The sequence below is a fragment of the Balaenoptera physalus genome (assembly GCF_965194825.1).
Source record: "Balaenoptera physalus genome assembly, chromosome: 4".
Classification (NCBI taxonomy): Eukaryota; Metazoa; Chordata; class Mammalia; order Artiodactyla; family Balaenopteridae; genus Balaenoptera; species Balaenoptera physalus.
Window position 1 is genome coordinate 32,782,171 of NC_138891.1, and position 18,103 is coordinate 32,800,273.

General features: G+C 45.5%; 1 protein-coding gene across 1 annotated transcript in view; it reads right to left on the reverse strand.

The window, feature by feature from the left end:
• The window catches only part of MINDY4B (MINDY family member 4B), a 46,143-nt gene that overhangs the window by 23,105 nt on the left and 4,935 nt on the right, over positions 1-18,103 (reverse strand). Inside the window, exons 3-8 of the mRNA XM_082459715.1 lie at positions 17,356-17,523; positions 9,566-9,685; positions 8,743-8,834; positions 5,940-6,105; positions 5,000-5,065; positions 118-188 (exon numbers count right to left, since the gene is read on the reverse strand). Coding sequence (XP_082315841.1) covers positions 118-188; positions 5,000-5,065; positions 5,940-6,105; positions 8,743-8,834; positions 9,566-9,685; positions 17,356-17,523 — 683 coding nt within the window. The remainder of the gene's footprint in view (positions 1-117; positions 189-4,999; positions 5,066-5,939; positions 6,106-8,742; positions 8,835-9,565; positions 9,686-17,355; positions 17,524-18,103) is intronic.

An 18,103-nucleotide genomic window follows, 5' to 3' on the forward strand; every position in this document is an offset into this window, starting at 1 on the left:
AAAAAATTGCACTCATGTTTCCAAGAAGGCATGAAAATATTTTCCAACACAAGAGAGCATTGTTTACGTGACCCCAGAGCTATAGGAAATACCTGTGCAAATATTTGTAGAATTTACCTTTCAAATGTTTTGGAGAAGATCAGGCTGTAAAGAAACAAGATGACACCATGGCCTCCTTCTCCTTTGAACTATTTGAAAAACAAAGGAAAAACACGTTTGCATAAACACAATGCATCTCTGTGTATCTGTGGGCATGAATTCAAGGATTTACACCTGAGAGATTTTTTTCTGGCTGCCGAAAGGACGGTGGGAGCTCTCTCTGCTTCCCTAGGTCACGTCCACCCTCAGATGCATCCTCTTTCCTTGCTTCAGGCCTGCCAATGGCACCATCATTCTCTTGGTTTTCAACCCCTCTTTCCTCCACTTCTATCATGTGATTCTCTTCGAATCATGGCTAAGACATAGTGTATACTTCCTCTCCATTTTCCAGCGTCTATCCTAGCTCAGTCCCTCAGAGCTGCTCAGGCTGGCCCTTATCCAGCCTCCCTCGGTCAGTGCACCCTTCCTCATCACCCTGTTAAACTCAGGGGGAGCAGAGGAGCTTTCTAGAAATAGCTTTGGAGTTATACAAACCTGAGTTCAAAACCAGTTCTACTATACTGACTCCAGCTTCTTTAAGTCTCAATCTCATCTGCAAATGTAGATAAAAATACCCTTTTCCTAGGATTGTTGCAAAAGTTAAATGAAATTATGCACAGGACCTACCTTAGTTCTTAGAACATGCTAGAACCACAGCAAAATTACTGTCTGTCCCTCTCTAAGGCACTTCTCCCTGTCTCTTTTCTTGGCCAGGTTACTTTTCTGCTCCGAACTTTCCAAAGGTGCCCTGTGAGCTCCAGGATAAAATCCATCCCCATTCAGGGCCTCTCAATGGTTGGCCTTATCTTAGCTTTGTGTCAATACTCTACCTGCAGAAAAGAAGCTCCTTGGCTGGCTTTCAAGGTGCCCAGGCTTAAAGCCTCTTCTTTAAAGGCATTATATCAGGAAGCCTTCTGCTAAAATGCATGCACTTTTCCTTTTGTGGATTAATTTGTCCCCTTCACTATCTGTGCCCTTGCAGGGGCTGGATCTTCAGGCAGGAGAAGAAATTTCAGTGCCCACAGAAGCCAGATGGGAACCCAAATGGGTGTACGGCAGGACGTGAGGGTAACGGGGAGAGGTGGGGCCCGAGGCACGGGAGAGCACGTGTGCGTCAGTTTCCTGTTGCTGCCTTAACAGACGACCACAGACGTGTTGGCTTAAAACCACAGGAATCACTACCAAACGTAAAATAGATAACTAGTGGGAAGCAACCGCATAGCACAGGGAGATCAGCTCTGTGCTTTGTGACCACATAGAGGGGTGGGATAGGGAGGGTGAGAGGGAGGGAGACGCAAGAGGGAGGGGATATGGGGATATATGTATATGTATAACTGATTCACTTTGTTATAAAGCAGAAACTAACACACCATTGTAAAGCAATTACACTCCAATAAAGATGTTAAAAAAAAAAAAAAACGAAAACAAAAAAACACAGGAATCCATCATCTCACAGTTCTGGAGGTTAGACGTCCAGCCCTGGTGTCGCTGGACTCCATTCAAACTGCTGGTTGGCCTGTGTTCCTTCTGGAGGCTATGATGTCTCCTAGCCTTTTCCAGCTTCTAGAAGCTGTCCTTATTCCTTGGTTCATGACTCCACATCACATAGCCTCTTCTCCTCTGCTTCCCTCGTCACATCCCTTTTTCTGAATGTCCTGCCATCCTCTTTCTCTTATAAAACTCTTATGATTCATTGGGCCCACCAGAAAAATTCAGAATAATCTCCCCATCTGAGATCTTGAACTTAATCACATCTGCAGAGTCCTCTTTACCAGTTAGGTAACATCATTCAGTCTATCACGACTTGTCTAATGGGAGTCACTGCTCCTTTTATCAGCTGATTGAAGACATGCTAGAATACAGGCCTAGTGCTGTCAGATTTTCTGATTTTGGGTGGGAGTGGGGGGGACCTAAACACTTAGTTTTTGTGTGTGGTTTTTTTTGTTGTTGGTTTTTTTTTTTTTTTTTTTGCTGCTCTGTGCAGATTGAGGGGTGGCTTAACCTTAGTTCCCCGACTGGGGATTGAACCTGTGCCCTCAGCAGCAGCAGCGAAAGCGAGGAATCCTAACCATTGGACCACCAGGGAATGCCCAAACATTTAGGTTTTTACGTGGAATTTTCTGATTATTTTTGAAGTTCACCAACTCAAGTTTTTAAAAATACAGCACCATATGAGCTAATGCTGCAGATTCTATGTGATAGATGTATTAGTTTCCTAGACCTACCCTACAAATGGCCAGAAATTTGAATGGCTTGAAACAGTAGGAATTTATTCCTTCACAGTTCTGGAAGCTAGAAGTCTGAAATCAAGGTGTCAGAGGCGGGCCATGCTCTCTCTGAAGGCCTTAGGGGAGGATCCTTCCTTGTATCTTCCTAGCTTCTGGTGGCTGCTGGAAGTCCTTGGTGTCCTTGGTTTGGGAGGTGCGTCACTCCAGTCTCTGCCTTCATTGTCACATGGTGTTCTCCCTGCCTGTGTCGGTGTCTATGACCAAATTTGTCTCTCCTTATAAAGATACCAGTCATTGGATGAAGGCCCACCTTAATCCAGCATGACCTGATCTTAACATGATTACATCTGCAAAGAAACTCTTTCCAAATATGAACACATTCACAGGTACTGGGGGTTAGGACTTAAACATATCTCTTCTTTGGGGAGAGGGGAGATGCAATTCAACCCGTAATAACAACAGGCCTACTGCCCACATGTAACCCTCAGACCTCTAGCTTGTGATCTCTGCCTGAAGACAGGGCACAGAACTGCTTCATTTTGATAGTGAATGGCGTTTGGTAAAGGTCTGGATGGGGGCTGATCACACATGCAGCCCCGGTTAGGGAGTGCCCTCCAGAGGAATATCTATGCATCAAGATGCCCCCTCACTCAGGAAATGGTGCCAACCCTTTCCCCGCGTGGCTATGGTAATGGTCAGCTTGGGTCCGCTTGACACGGCTCTTGTGCAGATCTCACCTGCACCATGCAGTCTGATTCTGCTTCCTTTCATTACTTATTCCAGCTCAACTCTTAGTCTTTTTTTTAATTTTATTTTTTAAATTAATTTTTATTAATTAAAAATTATTTTAAAAATTAAGCATAGTTGATTTACAATGTTGTGTTAGTTTCTGCATTACAGCAAAGTGAATCAGTTATACATATACATATATCCCCTCTTTTTAAGATTCTTTTCCCATATAGGTCATTACAGAGTATTGAGTTCCCTGTGCTGTACAGTAGGTCCCCATTATCAACTCTCAGTCCTTGAAGGGTAAAACCTATGTATAGCTCTAGCTCTAATCATCTTATTCTCAACTCTAGCTACACTTAAGAAGCCCTTGCAGATGTGACAGACTTTCTTATTGAATCAGACTCTCCCAGGTCTGAGTTGAAGAGATGGAAGACAGAGAGGGAAGGGTTTGCCTCTGTTTGCTGGCAGAATCATTTCTTACATGGTTCCCTCCATGTAGCCCCATTAAACATCTCCCTCTACCACAAAGAGTCCCTAAGCAGGCTTCTAGCTTAACATTTCATGTCAGGTATTTAAAATCTATCATATAGCTTTCATTAGTTTCCTATTGCTGCTGTAACAAATTACCATACATTTAGTAGCTTAAATAATACAGATTTATTATCTTACAGTTCTAGAGGTTAGAAGACTGAAATGGGTCTTACTGGCCTAAAATCAAGATGTTAGCAGCCCTGCGTTCTTTCTGGAGGCTCTAGGGGAGAATCTGTTTCCTTGCCCTTTCCAGCTTCTAGCAGCCCTGCCCACATTCCTTGGTGCATGGCTCCCACCTTCGACCTTCGATGCCAGCAACAGTGGGGGGTACTCTTTTCACATCACATCAGTCTTCCCCTCTCTTATGCCTTCCTCATCCGCATTTAAAGTCCCTTGAGATTACACTGGGCCCACCCGGATAACCCAGGATAATGTCCCTATTTTAGAGTCATCCGATTAACAAGCTTAATTCCTCTTTACCATGTAATGAAACATTCACAGGTTCTAGGGGGTAGGGTACGGACATCTTTCAGGGGACCATTCTTCTGCCTACCACATAGACCCAAGAGAGGGTGGGGGAGGAAGGTCTGGGGTAACTAGTTTAAGCAAGATCATATGGCTAGTGTGTGGCTGGGAACTCATGCCCAGGTTTTCTGTCCCTATGACCTTTGAAAGGAATGGGGTTGTGAGTTTCATGAATCAAATTTTCCCTTTCCATACAAGCCACCTTTCTATGGCTTCATGGTTACTCTGCAAATTGTCCTCTGCTACATTGTAAGGTTCTGATTCTTTCGAAAATCAACTTTCATTTCTTTATCCACAGAGGAAACTTAAAAAAGCACCTTCCGTTTTCCACCATCCCTATCCCCTACTTTGTGTCCTTCCCACACAGGAGGTGGGGAAGATTCATTGCAGGGGAGGGCATTGTGTGGAAGGTGCTGATAGAAGACGTGAAAGGGGGCCACCTTTTTCAGACTGGAAGTCATTTTTTTGAGCCAATGTGAATGGCCATTTTGGCAATTTAGACTACCATTTTTGTGTTTTATCCCTTAGATGAGGCAAGGCTGCTCTAACATTTTATCTTCCCATAAAAGCAATCTTATTGTATATGCCCTCTATAGTATTATTCTCTGGGTTTGATTAGCCAAGGAGAAAGGCATTTGTGAGTGGGCCTGTGTGTGATCTGGCCTCTTTCTAGATTGTGGGGAGGGAGAGATGGGTTTCTCTTTCCCTCATTCTGCCCTCTCTTAGTCCTCAAAATGACCTGCTTTTCTTAACAAGCATCATTAGAAATACACTTTATAAAAGGAAGAAGATTCCTGTAAGATCAATTCAACATAAAGGAATTATCTCAACACTTAAACACTTACACACTGTAAATGATCATAGATGAATTTCTCAGTGGCTTCTTTCTCTAAAAGTTCAAACAGCTGGAGCTATAAATCAGAAATAGAAGATAAAAATGAAACAGAGGATGAAAGTTATATCTAGAAGATGTCAACTCACTGTTAGTACCTCAAGGGAGTTCTTTGTTTCCTTGCAAAATCACATTGCTAGAAACTGACATGTTATCTTACACAAGGCCATGTAAAACATACATGGTAGGATTGGGTGGCCACTGGCTTCACTTTTACATTCCTCAGTTTTAAACCAATATGGTATCTGGAGCAGGAAAACTGTAAACAGATTTTTCCCCTAATAGGTAGAATTTAGCCAGGTTTAAAAGAGTGGCTATGGAAATGGAGTTTATGATAATTTCAGGCATGGGATATTCTTTAAAAAATTTTTTTTGTTGAAGTATAGTTGATATACAATATTATATAAGTTACAGGTGTACAATATAGTGATTCACAATTTTTAAAGGTAATACTTCATTTATAGTTATTATAAAATATTGGCTATATTCCCTGTGTTGTACAACATACCTTGTAGCTTACTTTATATATAATAGTGTGCACCTCTTAATCCCCTACCCCTATGTTGCCCCTCCCCTTTCCCTCTCCCCACTGATAACTACTACTTTGTTCTCTATGTCTGTGAATCTGCTTCTTTTCTGTTGGGTACGGAATATTCTTGATCATGGTGAATTCTGGAAGGAGAAATTCACAGCAGGCACCTCTATTTTGGCTGCTTGGATTACGTATGCCCTTGACGCTTGCCTCTTTGGCAGGTACCTTTGGCCACATCAGATGCTTACATCTTGGAGGTCCACCCGGGGGCATCAGTTCCACCTCCATCTCCATGGTGAGTCTAATACTCACCCAGGCTTCCTCGTCCTCTATCTGGCAGGACGGGCAGGAGTGCACTCACCCGTTCAGTGACACCGTCCCCAGAGTAGTCAGGAGTCGGGGCGACGTAAGCGTCCTCAGTGACAAGGCAGATGGTGGCTTTCCGAGCTGCTCCTGCGGCCCACAAGGCACCCGCGAGCGCCGCAGCCAGTGCGTGGTCCTGCTCTCGCTTGCTTGTCGCGCGCAGACTTCAGCACAGGAGGAGGGTAGGGACACATTGCAACGAATGCCACCTAGCTGAGGGCCTGGGCCTCCACTTTCATGAACCCTTCTGAGTACAGGATGGGTCAGTTTGGTTCCTTCGTCAACCTACACCGTGGGAACATTGTGGAGGGCCTCATCCTCTCTGCCCGCCCCGAACGGGCATCCTCACCCCAGAGCATTAATCCTCTGGGCTCTCCACTGATCCCACCCGGTGCATTCCTGCCCCTGCTGAATCCCAACACTGTCTTCTCTCCTGAGCTCCAGCCGGGCTCCACCCAAACTCTCTAACCCGATAACACAGGCCCTTCCCAAGTGCAACCCAAACAATCCTTCCAGTTTTATCTCCCAGGTTTCCATTTTGCAAACCCTCTGCCCCAGATGGACTAGCTCCCTGGACATATTTTCTGCATTCTGCCTCCATGCTTTTTCTCATGTACTTGTCTGCCTTTAATATGCAAGTTCTGTCTGTTCTTCCTGCCTGATCACACCCTACGAATCATCTGAGGCCGACTTCCCCCTTACTAACTTATAGTTTACACTCATCTGGCACTCACTGGGCCCAGAATTGTTCTAAGTACCTAACACATATTACCTCATTTAATCCTTATGACGACCTGTGAGGTGGATGCTATCAATATTATTAGGCCCATTTTAGAGATGAGGAAAGTAAGACAGGGAGGTTGAGTACTCTGCCCCTGGTCATTCACCTTTAAACAGTAGAGCAGTGATTTGAATGCAGGCAGTGTGCCTCCTGACTTAACCATTAGATTGTTCTTAACCATTAGATTCCATCAAATAATCCCAGTGGGTGAGACTTCCCCGGAAATGGGAGCCAATCTTTACATCACAGACCTTTCCTATGCTCATTTTCTAAATGTTTAACATTGACAACTGTCGTCCTGATGAAGAAACACATGATAGAGGTAAATGAATGAACTCAGCCATGATTTATAGCAGTGGTCCCCAACCTTTTTGGCACCGGGGACCGGTTTTGTGGAAGACAATTTTTCCACGAACGTGTGGGGGGAGGTGGTTTTGGGATGATTCAAGCACATTACATTCATTGTGCACTTTATTTCTATTATTATTACATTGTAATATATAATGAAGTAATTGTACAGCTCACCATAATGCTGACGGGAGGTGGAGCTCAGGCAGTAACGCCAGCGATGGGGAGCGGCTGTAAATAGAGATGAAGCTTCCCTCGCTTGCCCGCCGCTCGCCTCCTGCTGTGCGGCCTGGTTCCTAACAGGCTACAGACCGCTACCAGTCTGCGGCCCGGCGGTTGGGGACTCCCGATTTATAGAATCCATCTAGCTCTATGGTGATACCGAAATGAGTAGCAGAAGCCTCACACTCCAAGACCCTTGTCCAAGGTAGAATGAGAGTAAAACAAAGTGCTGTGAGACTACAGAGGAAGGAGGGAGAACTTGTGATCGGGAAGGTTCAGGAAGGCTTCACGGAGCAGGTCGATAATAGCAATTACGCATTGCCATTTATGTAATACCTGCCACATGCCAGGTACTGTGCTAAATGCTTTCCATTCATGTAGCAAATGTTGTATGTGTTCCATCTACATTCCTTGGGATCGCTTTTACTCAGTTGGTGGACATGTCCCCCCCACCCTTGCTTTGGGTACTGCTGCTAGTGGCTCCTACTTTTCAACTTTCTCTGAAGAATTGGAGCCACCTTCCCTGGAAGTGACTGGGAGTTGTGCCACGTTCCCATAGGAGGGTCCATAGAGGATGCCTGATGAGGGTGGGAGGTGAAAAGGCCCCGCCCCCTTATCTGAAGATGGAGCAGTTGCCCCCCAGAGCTCCCATGGATCAGGCAGAGGCTAGACATACCTGGAAGCCACATGCCTCCCCTGCTTCTCCTCCTTCCCTAGCCTGCTTCCCTGCTCTCTTAGGGGTTTCTCCTGAGGGCATTCATTCCCTTAATAAATCACCTGCATGAAGAATTCCCATCTCTGGCTCTGCTTCTAAGGAAGCTGGCAATTCACGTTCTTAGAATAGATTAGACATTCAGTTCCTGTTTTGGGTGATAAGTTACCCTGCCTGAGGGAAGGTAGATGCCTTTTAATTATTTCTGTTTCCTCTAATATCAACCATAGAGTCTTACACATGATAGGGGTTTATTAGCATCTAAGAACAAAATAATTTGAACTGATTTTTTACATAGGCAACTACCAAACGCTGTACTTTGTCAGCGTGATTAAATAGGAGGATGAATCCTTCATTTATTAGGTTTGTCATCACCCCTTTTGTTCTCTCTCTGGAACTGTTAGGTTGGGACTTCCTATCAAATGTTGTCAAGTAAGCCTACCTGGAGACCTGGTGCTTCATTTTCTCTGTCAGGCTGCTCGGCAGTGGAGCATAAAAGCTGTCAGTGTTACCCCTGCAACTGAACATTGAAAGGGACTCTGGAAGAGCTCTGCCTAGTCACGAAATTCAGTCTCTCTGGGAGAGCCAGAGCCGTTTCTGTCTTACGAGGCAAGTCCTCTTATGAGGCAAGTCCCCTTCCTGAGGCAACCTGGGGGATTTTCCCTGGTGCTTATTTAGCCTATAAAGGTTCTCGGGAAATGGGTAGTTCTTTTCAAATACTTCTCATAGGCCTCTTACCTGAGAAAGTTACAGTCTTTTCCCTTCCTTGTAAACAACAGATATTTAATGATGGGTCCTTGTACAGCCATCTGAATGCTTCGGGCACCTCCCTGAGAAGCGGAGGGTGAATAGTGAGGAGCAGGGCTTTACAACGGTGGTGGAAGCCTCAGGGCCCACGTTATAAAAGAGAAGTCTTGGAAATGGATGTCATTATTTATTCTTCTCGGCAGCCTTTTCCCTTCTGGCACACAGCATCCCCTAGACTTAGGGAAGGGCCACTGTTCTCTACGTGTGCCATCCCTCCCCATGGGCTGTGGCCGGGTGCCACGGCTGGGCTAGAATCTGCGATGACTAGCTTCTCTGTGGAGCTCCATAGGCTGGCACCCCGGGATGCCTGGCCCCTCTGCCCCACCTTCACTGGGCTCGTGCCTCATGTCCAACTGTCAGATTTGCAGGAGGTAAGGAACTAGTCGGCTAGCTCTTGAAATTCTGCCTGCCTAGGGATCCATGATTTGAATTATTGAGGTTTTAAACAAGCCAGAAAGAAACTCCTAGATCTCTTCCTGCCTCTAAATTCTTAGGAATGCTTAGGACCTGGAGAAAAGAGCCAGGAAAATGAAAATTTGGAAGAGGGTGGGGAGGAGTTTGAGACTTTGTGACATCCTAGGTAGCGTGTCATAATTTTCAATAGTCTGTTATCATTTAAGGTTAAATTTTAAATTGTCGATATGTTTCTACAGTATGATGATAATGAAAACACGCCTCGTATGGAGGAGGATGGAAGGAAACACAGACAGGGAGCATGGGATTAGGACTTTAAAAAATTATCACCTGCTATTACCTTTCCCATTTCCAAAGCGAAAGCCAGGTCAGAAAAAGGATCATGAAACCGGAAATAGGCCTCTGTCCAGTCAGAGCTGAAGACCTGGTCTGTATTTCCAAAGAGGCTCTGGCGCAGTTTCTGAAAAGAGGGGAAATAAATGGTTCCAACAAAGAGAATTCTTCCTAGACACAAGCCCTCAGCAAACAGACTTAAGCCAGGTGGTGAAACCGTGGAGGAGGGCCTGTCCCCTTCCTAGAGTCAGGTTCACACATTACTCTATTCCCTGATTGTAATTGTGCAGCTCTGTGCAAAAGGTTTGCATAGGGTTCACTTAGGACATTTTATCCTGAAGGCTGAGAGTGTCAACTCCGCACCTTGTTTTCCCCATCCGAGTTCTGTCTCTGTGTCTGTCTCACCTTCCATTGCCAGCCATCTTCCCTGTACCCCCTTAAGATCCGTGACGGGCGACTGCTCTCTCCTTATGCCTCTCATTCCTCTAACCATGACTCTGTAACTCCTGTCTCTCCCACGTTTGGGTCTTTCTCTCTTGCTCCAGAAAAAAGGAATAGGTAGGACTCTGATTTCAGTCTGAGTTCAATAGTGGTGTAAATTGGTATTAAACAAGCAGTCTCTGTTTTTTGGCCCTAGAATCTTTAAGTTTTTTCTGGATACTCTGCAGCATGTTAAGGTTGGAGACGGTCTTTTAGAAAATCCCAGAAAACTGGGTACAAGCCTTTGTAAACCAAACCCATGGCAAAAAGGGAATCCCTTTATAATCAGAGGCATATTAATCATTCGGCTTGTGCTAGGTCCTGTGTGGGGTATGGATAGGGAGAGAGAACTTCCGACTGAAGTACTCAGGAAGGCTTCGTGGAAGAGGTGGCATTTAAACTAGGCTGGCAGATGGCATCTAGCATTTATTGAGTATTTTCTACGCACCAGGCACTGGGCTAAGTGCTTTGCATTCATTACGTTAATTTAATTCCTGGAGAAAGGTACTGTTATCATCTTCCTTTTACAGGAAAGTATTTGCCTAAGGTCACCCAGCAAGTCAGGCAGAGCTGGTATTCGTACCCATTCTAACACCACTGATCCGCCTCCCCAACTTTAATCCTGTATGTGCCATCCTTATAACTGCTGTCATTTTTGTATGCCAATGATTATTGAATTAATATTTCTCATTAGCTTGGGCCATTCTTTTATAACTTAGAAAACATTTATTTAAAGCATTTCTTCCTTCCTTTCTTTCTTTCTTCCTTTCTTGGTAGGGAGGTTGGCAGTTTCTCTATTTCAAATCAGTTCACCGTCATTAAGAGCTTACAAAGGGTCAGATATATGCATTATCTCATTTAATCCCCATTTCACAAGGAAACATTTATTTAAATAAATAAATAAATAAATAAAGCGTTTATTTAAAAGGACACTTTATACCACATCCTTAAATGAGAATCAAAATCACTTGCCATAATAAAAAAAGAAACAGAAATAAAACGATGTTATTGGATTATGCTAGAAACTGTTGCCTGTGAAAGCTCTGACTGAGCCCTGCACTCTTTGTAATTAAAAAGGGAGATAAGAGGCGTTAAAGAGGTGTGAATGTGTGCTGTCCTTTACCCGGTCTTCTCCCTGGCCTGCCAGAGTGGAGAAGGGGCTGACTTTCCCACGAGGTAACTCAGTGCTATTCAGTGTCACTTACTGCCATATCCCCAAAGCACCCCATGCTCCAGCACAGACACATGTCCCACACGCGGTGACAGACCTCACAGTGGTCTGTCGCCTGTAAAGGTGGGGATGCTGGGTAGAGAGAGAGATCTGCAAACGCACACGCATGGTACCAGGGTATCCAGCAACAGTGAGTAGTTCACTGGGTCTAGAACACTGTGTGTTCTGGGGCCACAGGGCAGGAAGTCAGTGGAAGCTCAGAATGGAAAGTGCCTTGGGTCTGACCCTGGAGGGCTTTGAATATCACACTCAGGCATTTGGAGCCAGTTGAAGAGTGTGGACAAAAGGAACATGAAGCCCAACTGGTCCAGAGCCAGGGTACCTCTTCCCAGCTGTGCATAGCACGGGCTCTAATGGTTTCCAAGAAGGACAGATGCAGGAGAAGCATGCATCTGGAACAGTCTTCCCCAGCTCAACCCAGGGTCTGGTTCCGTGGCTGGAGTTTATTTCCTGGCCACCTCTGCACCCACCCTCAAAAGGAAAGATTGCCTCTACAGAGAAATAGAGACAGGTGCATTTCAGAATAAGCAAGAGCCTAGAATTGCACCTGAAGGAAAATTATCTGTCCGGTGTCCATCAAGGAGAGGGGGCAGAAAGCACAAAGGCTGCTCTTGGGAGATGCAGACTCGGTGTGCACCTTAACCAAAGAGGGCCACCACCCCAGGACATCCCCAGCAGAGCACTGAATATGGACAGAAAGTGTCTCCCTGACATCAAGACTGCACAGAAGAAAACGGCTCGCTCCTGACTCCAGGGTTGAGAAGCCCCAGCTCCGCTCCTCGCCGACCACATGAACGGGCACAGATTGTCAAACCTCTCTAAGACTTTCTTTGCTTATCCTGAAATGGGGATAACCCCTGCTCTGTCCCCATCACTGAAGTTGAAAGCTATCCCTGCAAGAGGAGAAGTATGGAAAGGATTGTGGGAACCGTAAGTGCTGTTATTACCTTTGTGAAAACACAGCCTGTCTACACTGGAACCTCTTATGCTGCATGGAAGAAAGTCCCAGAACCAGAGGGAAAAAGACCAGAGACTGGCGGGAGTGAGGGAGGAGAAGCCATGGATAATGTGACAGACTAAGACAATTGTGGCTAAGAAAGCTTAGAATTCAAATTCAAGTAAAAAAATTCAGTAAGCCAAATCAAACTCCCGTTTCTGTTGCCAGCTGCCCCCTCCAACGTAGGGAGTGCCGTTGTCCAGATTCACCTCGGGAAGGCCTAGAACAGGGGGGCTGCAGGCTTCTCAGGGAGCCCCCTGTGTCCAGGGTGGCAACAAAGATGACTCACCTTACTTATGTAACACTGACTTTCTTTTTTTTAAAAATTTTTATTGGAGTATAGTTGATTTAGAATGTTGTGTTAGTTTCTGCTGTACAGCAAAAGTGAATCCGTTATACATATACATATACCCACTCTTTTTAGATTCTTTTCCCATATAGGGCATTACAGAGTACTGAGTAGAGTTCCCTGTGCTGTTCAGTAGGTCCTTATTAGTTATCTATTTTATATATAGTAGTGTGTATATGTCAATCCCAATCTCCCAATTTATCCCTCCTCCCAACACCGACTTTCATATCCATATAATTTATAACAAGATTAACCTGACACATAGTCAATGATACATGTATGTTGTTGTGCTGCCTGGTAACTAGACACAAATGGTAAATGGTCCTAATAAATGACTCTAATGATTGTTATTATTTAACACAATCAAGCACGGTTTTTCTCTCTTTACTTTGTTAGTTTTCCAGGAATACCTCTCTTCCCTGATTGCTGTGATGACGATAATGATGGTGATCATTCTCTCTCTGTCTCTCTCTGTCACACACACACACACACACACACACACACACACACACACACACACACACAGGTCCTGGATCCTTCTTCCCAACAGATTTCATTTCCTTACCCTGACTGCCTGGTCCACTGTCCCTGGTCTTAGAGGGACCTCTTGTGACCACCTGTCCCCATCCAGTCCTCGCCCACATGCTTCCTGCCCACAACTTGAAGTAGAATAATTCTCTTTGAAGCTCCTTCCCTCAATCTTTTCCTGCTTTAGAAATTACTGGACCATCATGGAATCAGAGAGTTTAGAATTACTGTGTCCTAAGAAGACATTTCTAAACTAGCCCATCAAATAGAGTGGTAGTCTCTTGACCTGGCTGGGTTCACCATCGATTTCTCAGCATCTGGTGCAGTACCTGGTACAGAGTAGGCTCGCAAGAAGTAGTTGTTGAATTTTTAAAAATCTGATTCGGCTCTCTTGTTTTACAGTTAAAGGACTTGGGGCCCAGAGCAGTGAAGTGGTATGCCCAAGGTCACATGTATAGTAAATGGTAGTGCCAGGAATCAAATGCAAGCCTTTCAACTGGGACCAGTCAGGGTCCCAGCAGGAAAGAGATGGCACTCAAGTCAGGATAATTAACTTGAGGAAACTTTAATTCAGGGACCATTTACAAAGATGTGGGCTGCATGTGGGGCAACAACAGTGGCTAATGCAGGGTCCCAGGGTTAGCAAGAGTGAGAAGTTTTTACGTCCCCGACACCTGGAGGGGTGGAAGGGAGAAGAGAGTCCTGGGAGAGGACTGCCTTCTGAGGAGAGGGATTCAGCCAGCTTTGCACACCTGACTTCATTCCCTTCCGTCCCTCCAGGCTCCCTCCAGGGCTCCCATTGGTCAAACTCAACAGGAAGTCAGAGGAGGGAGCCCTATTGATGGAGTGAGTACAGCTCAGTCTCCAGCGCAGAAAGCAGGGCGGACAGGGGTAGAGTATGCTTCTGAAGGGGCACACAAATGACACCCACTGCCCTGTACAGAGATGCCTCTCTTGGGGATCTCCCAGAGGCAATGAATGAATGAATTAATTAAACATCTACTGAGGACCATCTATCAGCCAGACCTGTGTTGGGGTTACCAGGCTGTGCCTCCTGCTCCCCTAAAGCCAGCCCGTTGCCTGTTACCCTCGATTAGAGCTTCATCCTTCTGGTTCTCCCCCAGAATATTTTGATCTCCCAGTATTACAGTTTTAATATGATCCTGCTGGGTGATATTGCAAATACACTAGGGGTTTGTTTATTGGCTGCTGATAAAAGAGGCTATAGGAATGTGTTCCAGGCTAGGTCCTGCAGAAGGGCCTGACTGTGGAGGAGGATGAGAAACTCCTGCTGGTGGGAAGCACAGGGGGGGAGGGGGTGTTGCTGTGGAACAGCCCAGAGGAAGACCCTCACCTTCTCCAATGATCCCACCTGGGCCAGCAGCCTTGCCCGCCTTTCATGACACCACACACACTATAAGACGTGAGGCTGGGGGAAGGAAGAACCCTGTGGTATTGGAAATAGGGCAACACAAGGCGAGAAACAGGAGAGCTGGGGAAAGCAAAGGGGCATTGGCTGCTTTGCCCACTCCCTACTTTCTCAGCAGATTCCCAGCAAAACGTGTGTGCCAATGTCATGAAATGCTACGAATCGCAATTCCAAATGGAGGGGGGAAATGAGAACAGCAGAATGACAACGAAAAGCACTCTCATGTGAGTGCTAGGATCCAATCGCGCTAATAATTTGCCAGGCGGCTGCACGGCCAAAATGTCAATTAGAATTGGTCAAGCTTCCAAACTGCCTCCCTGGACACGAGTATTCAGAATCCCAAGGCTCATCATCTTGAAATCCCAGGGTGTGTTTAATTAATGCTACTGTTATTTAAAGGACACATTATCATCTGGTCCTCATAATGGGAATATGTCCAAATTTGTTGTTTTTTTTTTTTTTGAAGAAAAATCAATTCTCTTTGCTTCTGGGACTTCCTGAACACTCCATCAGGTCTGATTCTTTCGTCTCCCAGCCTTTTCCAAAGGGAGAGAATTACCTTGGAAAAGTCACCGAGGAGGTCTCCAATTGCATCACGTCTGTGTTTGCAGACAAGTGGGAGAATTCAGACCCAGACTCTCCTGCCTCCACTAAATAGAGAGGAACTAGAAGACTTTGGAAACACCTGTGAATGCCTTTTTTTCCTGTTTTTAAAATGCATGACGGTGTTTTTAGAAATAGATTGTCCATTCACATGGTTCAAAATCCAGAGGGTACAAAAAGCTATGCTGAGAAGACTCCCCCCCGACCCAGGGCTCTTGCGCCTCTCCCTCCCCCTACTGTTACATCTTAGGAAGTCTTCTGGAATTTCTGTGTGCATATACAGGCAAATACGGTATCAGTGTAGAATCACAGTTTTCTCTATTTTCCATACAAAAGGTAGCCTATTTCCTGATATGTGTAGATTTTAAAATGACATTCTCCATAGAAACTCATTAGTAGCCAATAATACTTTTTTATTCAAGTGTTCATTATAAACCTTTTACAATAAAATATGGATACACTCGGCCCTCTGTATCTGCGGGTATGGGGGTGCCGATGGTATTAGGCCATTTTATATAAGGGACTTGAGCATCGGAGGATTTTGGTTTCCTCTGGGGGCTCCTGAAACCAATCTCCCGAGGATATTGAGGGGCGCTGTAGTTGCTCTAACTACTGTTTCTACAGCACAGTGTAGGCGGAATAACCACTGAGGCTGGAGATGCTAATAGGATTACACATTACCTGTCTTCATTACTCAAAAGGAGAGTGATGAACTAGACACCTAAGACACAAGTTAAGGCACTGTCCAGGGACTTTGAGGCCAGTGAGCAAAGTGCAGCATCTCAAGAGAGCCCTGCCGGCCTGTCTTCCTGTGACATCCGGCATTGGAGCACAAGAGGGTAAGTGGCTTGAGGCAGAAAGATCTGTGAAGATAAGAAAGAGCACGTGGGCCTCCCTGCACGTTTGTGCCGCAGCTACGGCAGTGGAGAGGGCTGCTCTGTGGAGCCTGTAAGGATGTGCATGATGAAAAAGAACACGGGGGCTGGAGTCCTTGTGTCTGATGTTCCGTCTGGGGAGCCTCAGGAACAGCTGCTCGGAGGGTTGGAAATACGCAGTCAGGGCCAGCCTGGCCTCTGGGCTCGAAAAGCAGGTGGAGAGCGTGAGGTTTCCCCAGAGGCGGTCTGGCCCCCACTCCTGCCTCTCATCAGGGACCCCGCCTGCAGGGCACAGACTACATGGCAGGTCTGACCGTAGGCCTTGTTGGTCTTTGCCCAGATGACCAGGCTGGTCCCGGGTGGGTTCTGCAAGCGTGCCCAGGTGCAGGGCAGCGTGTCCTCAGGAAGGAAGTGCTTCTTCTGACTTTTGTCCTTAGGGCCCCAGGAGAGGTCTCTGCCTAAGTATCTAGAATGTGGTCTGGAGGTTGAGGAAATGGGGTGAATGTGGGAAAACTGTCCCTAGAAGCCCTGATTTTCACTATGATTGAAAGGGCCATATTACAGGACAATCCTATTGGAGGGATCTCTCACCCTCGCTGGTGCTTTTTCCTTGCCTCGACCCCTGGCTTCACTTCCCCAGTTCCCGATCATGCCTCTTTGACCACGACAGCTGGTCCTTTGGCCATTCGCCAAGGCATTGCCCCCAGCCCATGCAATGGGGTGCATCTGGGTCTGTGCCTCAGCCCCTCTCCCCAACACTGGTCAAGTTTTGAATGGAACAAATAGTCCCTGGGAACAGTAGCTTCCAGGTCATCGGGTTCTTTTCAAATCTGCTTATTAGTTGGCAGCCCCAGGGAACGCTTCTTTCTTGAGATCATCTCTTTGCCCCAGGACTGGGCCTGGAAACGTGCCCCCATCTCTCTCCCTCCTGCCCACACAGGACAGGGGTCCTGTCTCCCACATCTACCTCGTCTTCCACCTTTGCAGTCCTCCCCATCTGCCCTGTCCTACCTTATATGGTAAATTATTTGAATTTAACTCCCTCATGGCTTCACACTTGACTGTCACACTGAGGGAGTAAATAGAGAGGCTGAAAGTTTGGGAGGAAAAGCCTGTAACATCACCGGTGTCCTTGAAAAATACCATAAATAAGTCATTTTAATTATATTCGCCTTTTACCAGTAACCACCGTCTGTAGTCTTATCTTCCATAATACTCTCACATGACAGCAGATAAGATTCCCCAGCCTTGTTGTTTGGGGAAGATTATGTTTCATTTCATGTTTAATTGACAAGCTATACTTACCGTGGCCACTGCTAGGGAGATAGGAAAGCCGCCCGATTTTGAAGAGATGGTAGAGGGTTTGGGAACAGAACAAAGGCTACTTGATGGCCACTGTCCGTGTCCTTTTGGCTGAGGTATTCCCGTTCCATCTTCAGTTTCACCGGCAGATATATGGTTGCCTTCACGATTCTGTGTAAAATGCCACCACCAAAAAACAAAGCAAACAGAGCTGGTGATGACCTTTTTTCCCCTCTTTTCTCTCTTTCTCTCTGAAATATCAGTGTTCAGAAAATGTTGTCTCCCTTTTAAAGATGTCTGAAAATTTTCATAAATAGCAATAAAAGAGGCAGAAAAATCCCAGTGTCTGTGTCAAAAGGGTTTCTCCTAAGTTTTATGTGACTCGGAGAGGTTAAGTGTAACTATGGAAACATAATTAACGCTATCAAGACCTTGACTTGAAATTATGTTTATAGAAGAATGTAAATGTCACTGTCTCTTGTTTTGAGAAGGCAACATTTTATAAACAATGAGTGAATCTTCCAGTCTATATGAAGTATTTGTCATTATGTTGTTAACTGACCAATAAACAAAGTCAGGTTACCTCCTTTTAATTCTCTCAGATTCCTGTTGCTTAGCAAGTGAATATAATAATTTTCTTCCTTAAAAAAATCCACCCCCTACCTTTAAGAAAAAAATCTATTTTTACTTTTCTTAACTGATTCTTACGGCATTTAAATATAAGTTAGCATTGATTCTTCTTCCAATTTAC